Source organism: Myotis yumanensis, unplaced genomic scaffold (genome assembly GCF_028538775.1).
Source record: "Myotis yumanensis isolate MYYU_CA2020_CCGP unplaced genomic scaffold, mMyoYum1.0.hap1 SCAF_11, whole genome shotgun sequence".
Lineage (NCBI taxonomy): Eukaryota > Metazoa > Chordata > Mammalia > Chiroptera > Vespertilionidae > Myotis > Myotis yumanensis.
This window is the reverse complement of record NW_027223762.1, coordinates 70752146-70766987: the sequence shown is the minus strand read 5'-3', so window position 1 is coordinate 70766987 and position 14842 is coordinate 70752146. Positions and strand designations below refer to the sequence as shown.

The 14842-nt window shown below is 37.9% G+C and overlaps 1 protein-coding gene across 4 annotated transcripts in view; it reads right to left on the bottom strand.

Annotated features, from left to right (window-relative positions):
* Positions 1-14842, bottom strand: part of LOC139020157 (testis-specific gene 10 protein-like) — a 241863-nt gene that overhangs the window by 217443 nt on the left and 9578 nt on the right. For all 4 annotated transcript variants that reach the window (XM_070429872.1, XM_070429873.1, XM_070429875.1 and 1 more), the window contains exons 3-5: positions 13161-13331; positions 12993-13070; positions 12216-12367 (exon numbers count right to left, since the gene is read on the bottom strand). In XM_070429872.1, coding sequence (XP_070285973.1) covers positions 12216-12367; positions 12993-13070; positions 13161-13331 — 401 coding nt within the window. The remainder of the gene's footprint in view (positions 1-12215; positions 12368-12992; positions 13071-13160; positions 13332-14842) is intronic.

Sequence of the window (14842 nt, the reverse complement as noted above, 5' to 3'; positions counted from 1 at the left end):
CAGCAGGCGGGAAGCTTGGCTTCCTCCATCACTGGAGCAACCAATCCTCCTGCTCGCTCCAGCTCCGTGGCTGCCAGCCACCATCTTGGTTGGGTTAATTTGCATATAGTTGCTCTGATTGGCTGGTGGGCATGGCTTAAGGCGTAGCGAAGGTACAGTCAATTTGCATGTTTGTATTTTATTAGATTAGATCCTACCTAATAAAGAGGATTCCCAAATTGACCATCACCCTGCCACAAAGATGACGTCGCCCACAGCAGAGGCGGAGGTTTCTGTAACACAAGATGGCTGCACCCACAGCGGAGGCCAAGTTCCCGTAACGAGCCTTAATGAGCAATCAGCAGGGACCTGAGGCTGTGCCCTCCCCGTGCCCCCGTGGGACTTGACAGGGGACCTCAGGCCACGCCCCCTGCCCGAGTACTGGGCCAGGGGACCTGAGGCCATACCCTCCGCCCCGGTGCCAGGCCAGGGGAACGGAGGCTGCGCCCCCCCACCCCCCACCTGGTGGGGCTTGATGGGGGACTTCAAGGTGCACCCCACCGCCCCAATGCTGGGCTGGAATACCTCAGGCCACTCCCCTTGCCCTGAACTGGGAGACCTCAGGCCACATCTCCCACCCAGCAGGGCTTGGCAGGGGATCTCAGGCCATGTTCCCCACCTGGCGGGGCTTGACGGGGGACCTCAAGTCGTGCCCCCCGCCCAGGCTGTGCCCCCTGACCCAGCGCCAGGCCCGGGCACCTGAGGCTGCACCCCCTGCACAGATGGGCTTGACAAGGGTGGGACTGGCCGGGTCTGGATCTAGCCCAATGGAGGGGGTTGGCCGGGTCTGAGTCTCATGCGATTTTGAGGCGCACATGGATGGGCAGGGACTTGACTCTGGGTTCCATGGTGCGCCCCAGAGTCTGACAGGAGCAAGATTTTCATATACATTTTACTAATTTGCTTTCATGTCTGACATTTCTATTATAAAGGGCAAATAGCAATATTAAAATATTTCCTCTAATTAATCCCCTTTTAATGTGCACGAATTTTGTGCACTGGGCCACTAGTCCACACATAAAAACGAAACTTTTAATCTCATACCTTACACCAACCATGTCAAACTCGTGGCCAGCGGGCCACATGACAAGGTATGCAGCCTGCCGGTCGTGAGTTTGATATGCTTGCCTTACATGAAAATTACTTCAGGAAAGGATCATAGACCTAAATGCAAAAGTTAAAACTATAAAACTTTTAGAACAAAACAGCAAAAAATTTTAGTGACCTTAGGTTTGGCAAAGAATTCTTAAATAGAACATGAAAAGCATGCTATAAATAAAACTAATTTCAATAAATTGTACCTCACCAAAATTAAAAACCTTTGTTCATCAATAGTATACACTGGAAGTATATATTTTCAAAACATGTATCTGACAAAGAATTTGTAATTAGAACATATAAAAGACTTTTATAAGTTAATGATAAAAAAATAAACAACCCAATTAAGAATGGACAATATTTGAACAGACACTTCATAAAATTAGATCTATAGGTGGCAAAGAAGTAAATGAATGCATGCTCAACATTACTGATTACTAGAAAAAAGCAAATTAAACCCAAAATATAATACTAAACACCCACTCTAATTCTAGTATCACTAAAATTAAAAATGCACTGCTGGTGGGAATATAAAATGGCAAAACCATTTTTGAAAACAGTTTTTAATTCCTTCAAAAGTTAAAATAGATCCAGCATATGATTCAGAAGTTCAAATCCTGGGTATTTACCCAAAAGAAATGAAAGCATGTAAATACAAAGAGATTTGTATTTGCAGTTCTATTTGTTATAGCCAAACCTGAAAATAAATCAAATGTCCATTTGGTATCCTATATAATAAAAGTCTAATATGCTAAGTGTCCAGTTGTTCAGTCATCCATTCAACCAATGAAAGTGTAATATGCTAATGATATGTTAAGGCCACTCATCTGCTCATTATCACGTGCACTAACCACCATGGGGCAGTTGACCAGTCAACCAGTTGCTATGACGTGCACTGACCACCAGGGGGTAGACGCTCCGACCAGTAGGTTACCTTGCTGCCGGGGTCCTGCCAATTGGGACTGAGCGAGATGGGCCAAACATGCCCTGGAGCCCTCCCAGGGTTCCTCCCCAACTGGCCAACTTCCCGCATCTCTGCAACCTTCTTGCAATCAGGGACCCCTCATAGGATGTCGGAGAGCCAGTTTCGGCCTGATCCCACAGGCCAAGCCGAGGGACCCCACTGGTGCATGAATTTGTGCACTGGCCTCTAGAATCAATATAATGCAATATGACTCAAAAAATGAATCAGCTACTAAAACACATAACAACATGAATTAATCAATCTGAAGGTAATTTGCTCTATGAAAGTAGATCAACAGAAGAGTACATAGTATACAATTCCATTTAGATAGAATTCTAGAAAACCCAAGATAATAAAAAAAGAAAGCAGATCAGTGGCTGCCTGAGTAACGGTGGCAGGTGGTGGCTGCATAAGGAAAGGATTACAAAGGAAACATTTGATTACAAAGGAAACATATATGTAATTACATTATACTGATTATAGGGATAATTTGATGGGTATACTAATATACATATGTCAAAGTTTATTAAATTGTACCTTTTAAACATATGCAGTTAAGTTACATATCGTATATCAATTATACATTAATAAATTTGTAAAAAATAAACAAGAAAACTATGCTAATATCTAAATAATATATACCCCCAAATAATAGGTATAAAAATGGGGAGATTAAAATACTGTAAGAAATAAAAAACATAACCAATTTTCCTATGGCAACAGAGAACTAAGTAGGCAGCACTCTGGCTGACTAAGAACCTATTAGCAGAGCCAGCACTGTGCCCCTGGGTCATGGAAGCAAGGCAATAGAGTTACATTGGTGCTACCACAGAAGCTTATTTGGCTCTTGTGGAGAGCTGTTCTGGACAACGGAGACCAATAGCCTGTACACTACCATGGACTGTTACAGGAACCTACCTAGCCACCTAATCCAGCATGCATCTGAGAAAAAAATCACTGCCTGCAGGATAGCATAATAAATCAACAATAAGAAAAAGTTGCCCTGACCAGTTGGCTCAGTTGGTTGGAGCATTGTGTACACCAAAGGTTTGCAGGTTTAATTTTGGTCAGGGCACATACTTAGGTTGTGGATTAAATCCCTGTCAGGGTATGTACTTAGGTTGCAGGTTTGATCCCTAATCTCACATCAGTATTCCTCTCCCTCTCTTTTTCCCCCTTTCTCTCTCTCTAAAATCAATACATGTGGATTTTAAAACAATTTAAATAAAATTTTGAAAATGTAGTGAAATTTAACTATAATCCAGCTGAAGAATCACTTCAAATGCCCTATAACATTATTTTTACAGCTTTTTCTTATAAAACAGCACTGTTTAGGAAGAAAGTTTATTTAAGCAGTATAAAAACACAAATAATGAGTATTGGTTTTGAAACCCTAGGGATTTTGTTCTTTATCAGCAATGAAGTGAAAAGCTGTGAAAAGCAATGGATGCATTTCTTTTTGGCTGATTTGGCCTGGAATACTCAATTTAGAGATATTGAAATCTAGACATGTGTTGAACTATGTCAGGACTCAACTTCTAATCATTAGAATTTACGCATGGAATCAAAGTTATAATTTTCTTATCAAATGAAAAAATGGAGAGCCGGAACAACAGTATTTTAATTATATTGAATGTAGTTGGATTATACAGGTCCTAAGTAGTCTCTCTGTAATTCTTGTTTTTTGTATATATAAATAGAAAACCTATGATAAATGTGGGTGCATTATAAAAGACAAGTTATTGATCTTAAAAATAAATTTATAGCTGACTTCTCAGCAAAAATAATGAAAGTCAGAAGATAATGGAAGGATATTTTTTAAATGTTAAAATGAAAATAACCCCAAACCTTTCCAATTTTCTACCTACTGAAATATCCTTTATATCAATAAGACTGCAATAGAGGTGGTAGAAATACTCAGCTTTAGATACATTTTGAAGATAGGATCAATTGGATTGGATATGAGTGTATAAAAATACAGGTTTCAGGCCAAGTATATGAATGGAGTTTCTATTTACTGAGATGGGAAGACTGAACGACAGCAGATTTTCGTGCACTAGAGGAAAAAGGATATGGATAGCAGAAATGTTAAGTTTGAAATGTCTATTAGATATCATAGTGAAGATGAAAAGGAGATAGTTGGACATTCAAATTTGAAGTCCACAGAGAATTCTTGGCTATAAAGATACATTTTGAGAATCAAGAATAAATACATGAGGCTGGATGAGATCACTGAGGGATGAGTACAGATACAAAAAGGAGAGAAGAACTCCTCTCAAAAACTACGTTTAGGGACACTCTAAGATTTGGAGGTTGTGGACAGGAGGAGGAAATAGCAGAAGAGACTGATATAGGACAGCCAAAGAAATAAAAACAAAAAATCAAATGAGCATGATATGTCAGAAGCCAAATGAAGAAAGTTTTTAAATCAGCACAACTGATCAAATGTTGCAGATAGGTCAAAGAAAATGAAGATCGAGGATTGTCCACTGCATTGAGCAACATGAAAGTAAATTTTCCTTTTAAAATAGTTTTGATAGAATGGTGGGGAGAAAGGCAGATTACAGTAGGTCTAAGTGCAAACAAAAAGTGAGACATTGGAACCAAAAGTTTAGACAACTCTTTCCATGAAATTCCTGTAAACAAGCTACAAAATTTAGTATAATTATAGAATATTTAAATAACATGGTTAAAAATCTGAACTAAGGGATAAATATAAAAAATTATACCTGACTATTTCCTAATTTATAATTTCTAAAGTATACACAGATCATTACCAAAAAATCGACCAGAAAAGAAGAGGACAACAAATTACAGAAATCGGAAATCTAACAATGTGTTCTGAAAAACAATGTAATTAAGCAAGAAATCGACCACAAAAAGATAAAAATTTGTTACTTTTTTTTTAATATTTAAAATCCCACATATAAATAACCAATGAACCAAATAAGAAGTCATAATGGGAATTAGAAAATATTTTATAAAGAAAGAAGTATATAAGATATGTAGGATACATTCAAAGAAGTATATTGAGGGAATTTTAGGGCCTTAAATATGTATATGAGAAAAAAGAAAGCCCGAAAAGTAATAATGTAAGCATTCATCTGAAGAAATTAGAAAAAAATAGATATAAATGAAAATAGAAAAAAATAATAAAAAACAAAAAGTTAATGAAATAATAAAACAAACAATAAGGAGATCACCAAAGCAAAAAGTTGGTCCATTGAAAAGCCTACTTAAAAAAACAGACTGGAGGTACAGCCACTATGGAGAACAGTATGGAGTTTCCTCAAAAAACTGAAAATGGAACTCCCATTTGATTCAGTGATCCCACTTCTAGGAATATATCCCAGGAAACTAGAAACGCCAATCAGAAAGGATATATGCACCCCGATGTTCATAGCAGCACAATTTACCATAGCTAAGATTTGGAAACAGCCTAAGTGCCGCTCGGCAGATGAGTAGATTAAAATACTGCGGTACATCTACACAATGAATGTGGTAAAAAAGAAGGAATTCTTACCATTTTTAGCAGCATGGATGGAACTGGAGAGCATTATGCTAAGCGAAATAAGCCAGTCAGAGAAAGATAAATATCACATGATCTCACTCATTTGTGAAATATAATGAACAACATGAACTGACAAACAAAAACAGATCCAGAGGCAGAGAAGCATCGATCAGACCATCAAACCTCAGAAGGAAGGTAGGGGAGGGCAGAGGTAAGAAGGCGAGATCAACCAAAGGACTTGTATGCATGCATATAAGCCTAACCAATGGACACAGACATCAGTGGGGTGAAGGCATGAGTGGGGGGGGGGGGGGGGGGGGAGGTGAAGGGGTAATGGAAGGGGGAGGGGGAAGGATACATATGTAATACCTTAATCAATAAAGAAAAAAATGGAAAAAAATAATCATTTCTGCAAAACTCAAAAAAAACTTACTGGAAAAAGGAAAACACTACAGATTCTGTGATATTGGAATGCTGAAAGGATATGGTAAACAACATTATTCTAAAAATGTTTTCCAATTTTGAGAAAATGGACATATGCATCAAAAAACACATAGTTAATGACATAAAAAGAAATGTCTAACTGTTCCTTTATCCACTAAATAAATAAAATCTTCCTCAAAGAGAAAGTTCAGACTCAAATGACTTCACTGCTAAGTACTAATATTCAAATATTATATAGATTGTTCCAGGTATTGAAAGAAAACAAAATGAATTGGAAAGATTATCATAAGCTTTACATTATTTGATACCAAATGCTAATTTTAAAAACCCCAATAAGGCAAATCGTGGGCCAATTTCAATTATAAAAATAGGTGTAATTATATAAATATTAGTTAACTGAGACCAGAAATCTATAAAAATTATAACATACCCTAACTGATTTGACAAAGGACATTCCTGAAAACATACACACACAAAAAAATCAAAATAAAAAAAAATCATTAATTTAGGAATAGAATGAAACTTCTTCAACCTGATAGAAGTCATCTATGAAAGATGTATAGCTAACACCTCACTAACTACTGAGAGTCTGAATGCTTTCCCCTTAGATGTGAAAATACTCAAGAAAGTCCACTTTATTTCTATTCAACAATGTACTTGATGTTCTAGCCAGTGAAATAGGGAAGAAAAAGAACAAAAGACATGCAGATTGAACAAGTAAAACTGTCTTTATTTGCAGATGACCAATTGACTATGTAGAAAACTAAACAGAATCTACAAAAAGGTCACTAGAACTAACATGTAAATTTAGGAAGGGTGTAGAATACCAGATAAATATTCTATATAATAAAAGGCTAATATGCAAATTGACCAAACAGTGGAACAACCGGTTGCTATGACGTGCACTGACCACCAGGGGGCAGACACTCAACCCAGGAGCTGTCCGGTGGTGGTCAGTGCGCTCCCACAGGGAGAGTGCCTCTCAACGAAAGCTGGGCTCACAGCTGGCGAGCACAGTGGTAGTGGTGGGAGCCTCTCCTGCCTCTGAGGCAGCCCTAAGGATGTCCGACAGTCGGCTCAGTCTTGCTCCCCGTGGAGAGCGGGCCTAAGCCATCAGTCGGACATCCCCTGAGGGCTCCCGGACTGTGAGAGGGCGCAGGCCAGGCTAAGTGACCCCCCTGAGGGCAAAAATTTCGTGCACTAGGCCTCTAATATAAAAATAAATTGTAAAACTTCTGGTTACAGCCCTGATATGTACAGAGCTTAGAAGATGTCATTCCCGTTGTTAGAAGAAGAAAAAGATGACTAAACTGAAAATCAAAGACTTTTTGTAAAAACATCAGGATAGTGAGGTGCAGAGTGTGTTGGCACCCTACAATATGAGAAGAAAGGCAAATCCAGAGTCACAACTGAGGTATGCTCACCTGGAGCAGAAGCCTCTTAAATCATAATTGATTAAAACATTTAAATGATAGTGATCATGCATTACTAGAAGCTGAGTGTGCAATAACATGAGAGTGAGAAGATCCTAGGGGCCACATACTTCAGGGTGTTTACATCCAGGAACCCCATTTGGTTCTCCCAGTGAAGATCTGAAAAAGCATCCCTTGTGCCTCTGACATAGAAAGAGGGATTATTGTAAAATATGCCCAGAGCCTTCCCCATAATAAGGCTTACTCTTCAAGTGAAAAGACTTTACCAGAGCTTATCCCAGCTGGGGAAGGACATTCCTCCTACTTTACTACCTCTAGCCTCCCGGTTTCACATAAGTAGATCAAAAAATTATCAAAGTTATACCATTGGAAAACACAGGTAATAATAGACCCAGAGATAAAGATACATTAAAAGACTGAGATTTGCCGAGACCGGTTTGGCTCAGTGGATAGAGCGTCGGCCTGCGGACTGAGGGGTCCCGGGTTCGATTCCGGTCAGGGGCATGTACATTGGTTGCGGGCACATCTCCAGTGGGAGATGTGCAGGGGGCAGCTGGTCGATGTTTCTCTCTCATCGATGTTTCTAGCTCTCTATCCCTCTCCCTTCCTCTCTGTAAAAAATCAATAAAACATATTAAAAAAAAAAAAAAAAAAAAAAGACTGAGATTTACTAGTAAGTATATGACTGTGGAAGATGTTCCCTCCCCCTCTCCTAACCAGCACACTACCAGAAGACAAGGATAATCACTGTGAATTACAACAGAGAGCTGCAGGTATGAGGAATGTAGTAACTCTAGTATCCTCACAATTTTTTGTAAATCTAAAGTGTTCTAAAATACAAAGTTTATTTTAAAAACAATTGTATTTTCATATTCAAAAATAGACAATCTGAAAGTGAAATTTTAAATTCCATTTACAACAACATAAAAAAATAGGAAATACTTAGGGAAAAATATGACCCCAAAAAGTTTAAGACTTGTACACTAAAAATAATAAGATAACCTATGGCCGTGGTCGGCAAACTGTGGCTCGCAAGCCACATGTGGCTCTTTGGCCCCTTCCACAAAATACCACGTGCGGGCGCGCGTACAGTGCGATTGAAACTTCGTGGCCCATGCCCAGAAGTCGGTTTTCAGCCTGGGCGAGTCTATTTTGAAGAAGTACTGTTGATATTTGGCTCTGTTGACTAATGAGTTTGCCGACCACTGACCTATGGGAAATTAAAGATCTAAGGAAAAGAAAAGACATGCTGTGTTCATGAATGGAAACACTTGATATTCTTTAGATGTCATTTCCCCAATTTCAATCAAATTCCAAAGCAGGCTGTTTTTATATGTATGAAGCTAATTAAAATGCAAAGTAACTACAATAGCTAAAAGAACTTTGAGAAAGAACAAAGTTGGAGGACCAGCATTACCTAATTTGAAGACTTAAAACAGAGTAATCAGGAGTGTTGTATTTGGCATCAAGATATATAAATATGTTCATCAAACAAAACAGACAACCAAGAAACAAACCTACACATATATGGACAACTGACTTTCTACAAAGGTGGAAAACAATTCCATGTAGAAAGGATAGTTTTTCAACTAAATATCCATATGCAAAAAAGTAAACTTTGATGTATATCTAGTACTATACACAAAAAGTAACTTGAAGTGGATCACAGATGTAAATGTAAGAACTAAAACTACAAAACTGCTACAAGAAAACATGGGAGAAAATCTCAGTTACCTTAGGCTTAATGATTTCTTTAAAAGAACACAGAAAGGTAGAAATGAATTTCTGAAAATCAATAAATTTTATTTAATCAAGAACATATACTCCTTAAAAGACACTGTTAAGAAAATAAAAAGACAAGCCAGAGACTGGGAAAAATATTTGCAGAACACATACCTGACAAAGGACCAAAAATCTTTCACGACTTACTAATGATATAAATAACTCAATAAAAGTCTGCAAAAGATTTAAACAGATACTAAGGGAAGAAAGTATATATATATATAGCCCATAAGCACATGAACAGATGCATGAAATGATTAGTCATTAGGAAAGCAAATTAACCACAATACATACCTATTAGAATAGCTAACATTAGATTCTGCACACCAAGTGATGGTGAGGATATGGAACAACTGGAACACTGATACACTGGTGGCGCAAATGTAAAATAAAATAGTGCAACCACTTTGGAAAAAAGTTTACAGATTCTTCCAAAGTTAAACAAATATCCATCACATGAGTTAATCACTCTATCTACTCTTCAGTATTTATCCAAGAGAAATAAAAGCATTTGACCATACAAAGACTCACAGAAGAACATTCAAAACAATTATATTTGTTTAGCCCAAACAGCAAACAACGAAAATGTCTATGTGGCATATCCATACAATGGAATACTATTTTGTGACAAATAGAAATAAGCTCTTTATTGTAAATCTCAGAATAGTTAGGGTGTGTAAAAGTAGCCTGACAAAAGAATGTATACTCTGTGATTTCATTTATATAACATTTTAAAAAATACAAACAAGTTCTTATGATGGACAGCAAATCAGTGGTTGCCTAGGGATTATCAAGGTAGAGTGAGGTTATAGAAGGGTATGAGGAAACTTTTGGGAGTGCTGGCTAGGGCTACTATCCTAATTGTGGGATCATTTTAAAGGTACATAAAGATGTCAAATCTGACGAAATTTCAATATCAGTAAAACAATTGTACACCAAAAAAATCTCCAATTACACATCTATCTGTTAGAATCTATTCATATATATAAAAGCCTAAGGGACCAGTCGACCAGTCACTATGACCACAAGAGGGCAGATGCTTAATTCAGGAGCTGCTCCATGGTGGTCAGCGGTTCCACAGTGGGAATGTCTCTCAACTCACTGACGGGCACCAGACGCCAGGCTCATGGCTGGCGAACGCTGCTGAGCCTCTCCTGATTGGGACTAACTGGGCACGAGCCAGCGGTAGGCACAGCAGGGCTAGGTGACTGGGGGCAGCGTGGTGCCCGGCCTGGCCTTGGCTCCTCCCCAACCACCTGCCGCAGCCCAATCCCCACAGGCCACGCTGAGGGACCCCACGCTCCAGGCCTCTAGTATTTTAATAATCTACTAAAGCTGAAACCGGTTTGGCTCAGTGGATAGAGCGTCGGCCTGCGGACTGAAAGGTCCCAGGTTCGATTCCGGTCAAGGGCATGTACCTGGGTTGCGGGCACATCCCCAGTAGGAGATGTGCCGGAGGCAGCTGATCGATGTTTCTCTCTCATCGATGTTTCTAACTCTCTATCTCTCTCCCTCCCTCTCTGTAAAAAATCAATAAAATATATTTTTTAAAAAAATAATCTACTAAAATGTTTTCAAAGAACTTCTAATGACCTGGGAAAATGCTTATGGTCTACAATTGAGTGAAATTCCTTAAACATATAACTTAATATACGAGGTCAATTACATCGAAAGGTTATGTACACACAGGTAAAAATATATCTGGTTAGAAACAGATGTAGATTACTAAAAGTCTTCCCTGGGGTATGGACTCATGGGTGATTTAAATTTTCTTTACACTTCTCTCTATTTCCCAAGGTTTTCTTTGTTGATGCTGTTTTATTTTATTATCATTTTAAAAATAAGTTTTCATTGATTTTTAGAGGGAGAAAAAGACAGAGGAATAGGAACATCGATGAGAGAGGTACAACATTGATTGGCTGCCTCCTGCATGCCCTCTACTGTGGATCAATTCCGTAACTTGGGCATCTACACTGACTGGGAATCGAACCTGGGACATCTTGGTTCCTGGATTGACACTCAATCACTGAGCCACACCGGCTGGGCTTGATTATTATTTTTATTTTACCTGAGATTGCAAATGTCTTTTTATGCAGGAAATTAAAGAAAAAGTGAAGGGAAGAATTTGAGTGATTATCTATCCTGACAACTGATTCCAACATAGGCATCACAGACCCTTAAAAGATCACAGAGAAGACTCTGGGAGCTCTTACATGAGCCAAGTATTATCTGTAACTTAGTAATTTGTTGCACACTCACATGAACTATTATTTTTTCAAATAGATCCCCTGAAATTCAACCTTACTGAATCTGTACAACCTCTATTTTTCACATCAATAGGTACCAAAAGTAAAAAACAAAACAAAAACCTACTAGAATAGAGGTCCTCAAAAACTGATTCCCTTCTATTTATTGCCTGCAGGCTGCTTTACTAGAATGTCTTCTGCTGATGCACCGTATGTAGGATGGGCTAAGCAGTGTCATTCACATTCAGTTAATAAGTTCCATTACATGTTCCTATTTCTCTGCTATGACTTTTTCTTATATTCTAAGCTGCTTTCAAACCTGTGCTGTGAGTGTTCTTACACTGTTCAGACCCCAGAACATAATTTGAGTTATAAAGGTAAATTAGTAATCAAATGCTAAAGTGAAAATTGCACTGTGCCCAGAATGGCTTTGTAAAAGCTATTTTAGTTAAACATTCAGGCTTTCTCCTTATGTGAGCTGAGATTACTAAGTTTGAGTCTGGTTAGGTGTGGCATTACCAATCTGTGCTTGATCATGGGGAAATCATTTAATGTATGCTGAGACTTCTACAACTGCTTCGTAATAATTTTCCCCAAAATTAAAGTCAACAAATAACTTAATTACCATTATAAAATATACTACAAAAAGCAGAGTCATTAATAATAAACCATTCGTTGTTCAAAGGCATTTAGTTTACCTCAAAGAATTATTCTCTGCTTTTTGCCTGCCAAGTTCACTTTCGGTATCCATTGCCTTTCTTGCTAGTGATTTCATTTCTTTCTCCACAGTGGTTATGGTCTCCTTCATCAAAGTCATATTTGACATTTGCTCCATACGTTCATCATCAAGCTACACAAGTAGAATGACAAGATTACTGCTCCCCTATCTACTGCATTTTTTACTCATTATAAAAACATAGTACAGATGAATTTATAAATGCATACAATTAAATTTGCTAACAGAAAGTCAAATTCCATTAATTCTGTTTATATAGTCATAATATCTCAAATATAGCATCTCAAATCCTTCATTAATAAAAAAGGTGATGCCTCACATTTAAATTCAGTTTACATATATTTTTCTCATTCGTTTTCATTTCACCATCATTTTCTCTACTCTAGCTACTCTTTAGGTAGAATAATCCAGTTTCCCTGTATCTGGAAATGTTCTCTTTAATGAAATACAGAGATGAAAATTGTGCTAAAATCCCTGAGAACGCATCCCTGATGTTTTTTTTAAAGCCATTTTGCAACCTGACATGAAAAATATTATACTCACATTTTGAAAGGAATAAAGATATAGATATAGATATAGATATTGTAAAATATATATATTGTAAACTTCACCTTCAGTATTTTAGGATTAGAAACCGTATCACAGAAAAATAAAAAAACCTCTCTGGACATAGTAAAAAAGGAAAAGGGAAAGTCACTGACAGTTTACGGCCAAAAGTGCAAAAGTAACTTTTCTTTACATTATGAACTGTACACTCCAGCTCCTCTATCCTCTGTTCCAAGTGAGCTTTCTCATTAAACGCTGTCTCTTGAGCAATCTGGTTAAAAAAGCAAAAACAAAACAAAGCACTTTCAATGTCACTGTGTCGTGTTTCACAAATGTTCACATAGATAAAATTCTCTCAAACCTTTAGCCTTTCCCTCAGACTATCTCGTTCTGTGGTCATTCTTCGTAAATCAGTGAAGGCTACATCTCTTTCAGTCTCCACCCGCCGGAGGATGGCATGTGCAGTTGTTGATTTAGGAGACTTACAGCTCTTCATCATTTCTCGGCGAAGCCGGGCAATTTCTTCCTTTGCCTATTTTTAAATACACAGACAGACTCCTGTTTAACAAGCTTTAGAACAGACATAAAATAGCTATTTACATCCAGCCAGTTATAATCCAAACATATTATCAACAGCTATGGAGAATACTTGTGTAATTGTGACTTTTTCCAAATAAATGCAAATGATGCCCCCCAAATAAGAACGGTATATACAAATAGAAATTCGGTATATAATATCTTTGCCCAAAAATTTTAAAAATTAATTTGGGGGCAGTCAATACAAGATAAATTATACCATATATATGGTATATTCCATCCATGTTGTGATATAAACATGAATTCAGCACAATTCAGGTAGAATAAATATTATCATAGTGTTACAGTCTTTTTCTACATAAATGTATATGCCATAGTCATGAACTAGATGTCTTTACCTTGACAGAAAGGCCCACCAATCTTTAATGACAACCCAATATACTCTCTACATGCTATTCAACCATCCTTGGTTCTAAATCTATTCTATGCCTTCAGATGATTTCATATCCTACTTTGGCGTTTAAGCACATATCTTCCTTCCTCTCTATTGTAATCACTATCTATTCAGTTAGTCTCCAAGTCTCAGAAGAAAATACGTTACTTCCCAATTTCCATAGCTAAGACTTCACCAGAATCCTGGACCTCATCTCCTGAAGTGTCTTCTAAGATATCCCTGACTCAACTATAATCATTTCCTCTCACTTTGAGTAGCACTCTCTGCACTGGCTCTTTCTCCCCTGCCTTCAACCATGCACAGGGCTCCCATATCTTGAAAACCTGGCACTTAATCCTGTTGTGCCCATTTACCTTTGACTCTCCTTTGTTTTCAGTGTCTGTACCATGGCCTGTTCCTTACTACCCACTTTCTCACCCCACTGTAACCTGGCTTCCACAAGCACTATTTGCAGAATTTCAACTAATGACCTCACCAAATCTAATGGCCTTTTCTTGGTTTTTGTTTTTGATACTTTGGCAACATTTGACATTGTTTTCAACTCCCTCCTTGATATTTCTCTCTCCCTTGGTCTTATAATATTGTTCTGCCTTGGTTTCCTGTCTTCTTTCTCTTTCCAATCCAATAAAACTTCCCCCAATCCTCTATTTACAGCTTTCTCATTCAGAGACCTCATCTACTCATTCAGACCTCATCTGAAAGCCCAAAACTCACCTCTAGGCAGATGATTTCTAAACAGAAATATTCATCCCACATTTCTTACTGCCTGATGGCCATTCCTACCAGAATGTACTCCATCTGTCTGAACAAAACACATCTTTTCCATCAAATCACCAATGACTTCCCTATTTCTTTTTATATTACCACATTTCTTCAGTCATTCAAAACAGAACTTCAGACATTTCCATTCTCCCTCCTTTTGGCTCTAATCAAATCTGGTCAAGTCTTCCTTGATGGCATCCTAGCTTAGTCCCTTAATGCCTCATGTATGGACTACTACAATGGCCTTCTAAAGAGTCCATGGATTTTCTCTCTCCAGTTCTTTTGAAGGA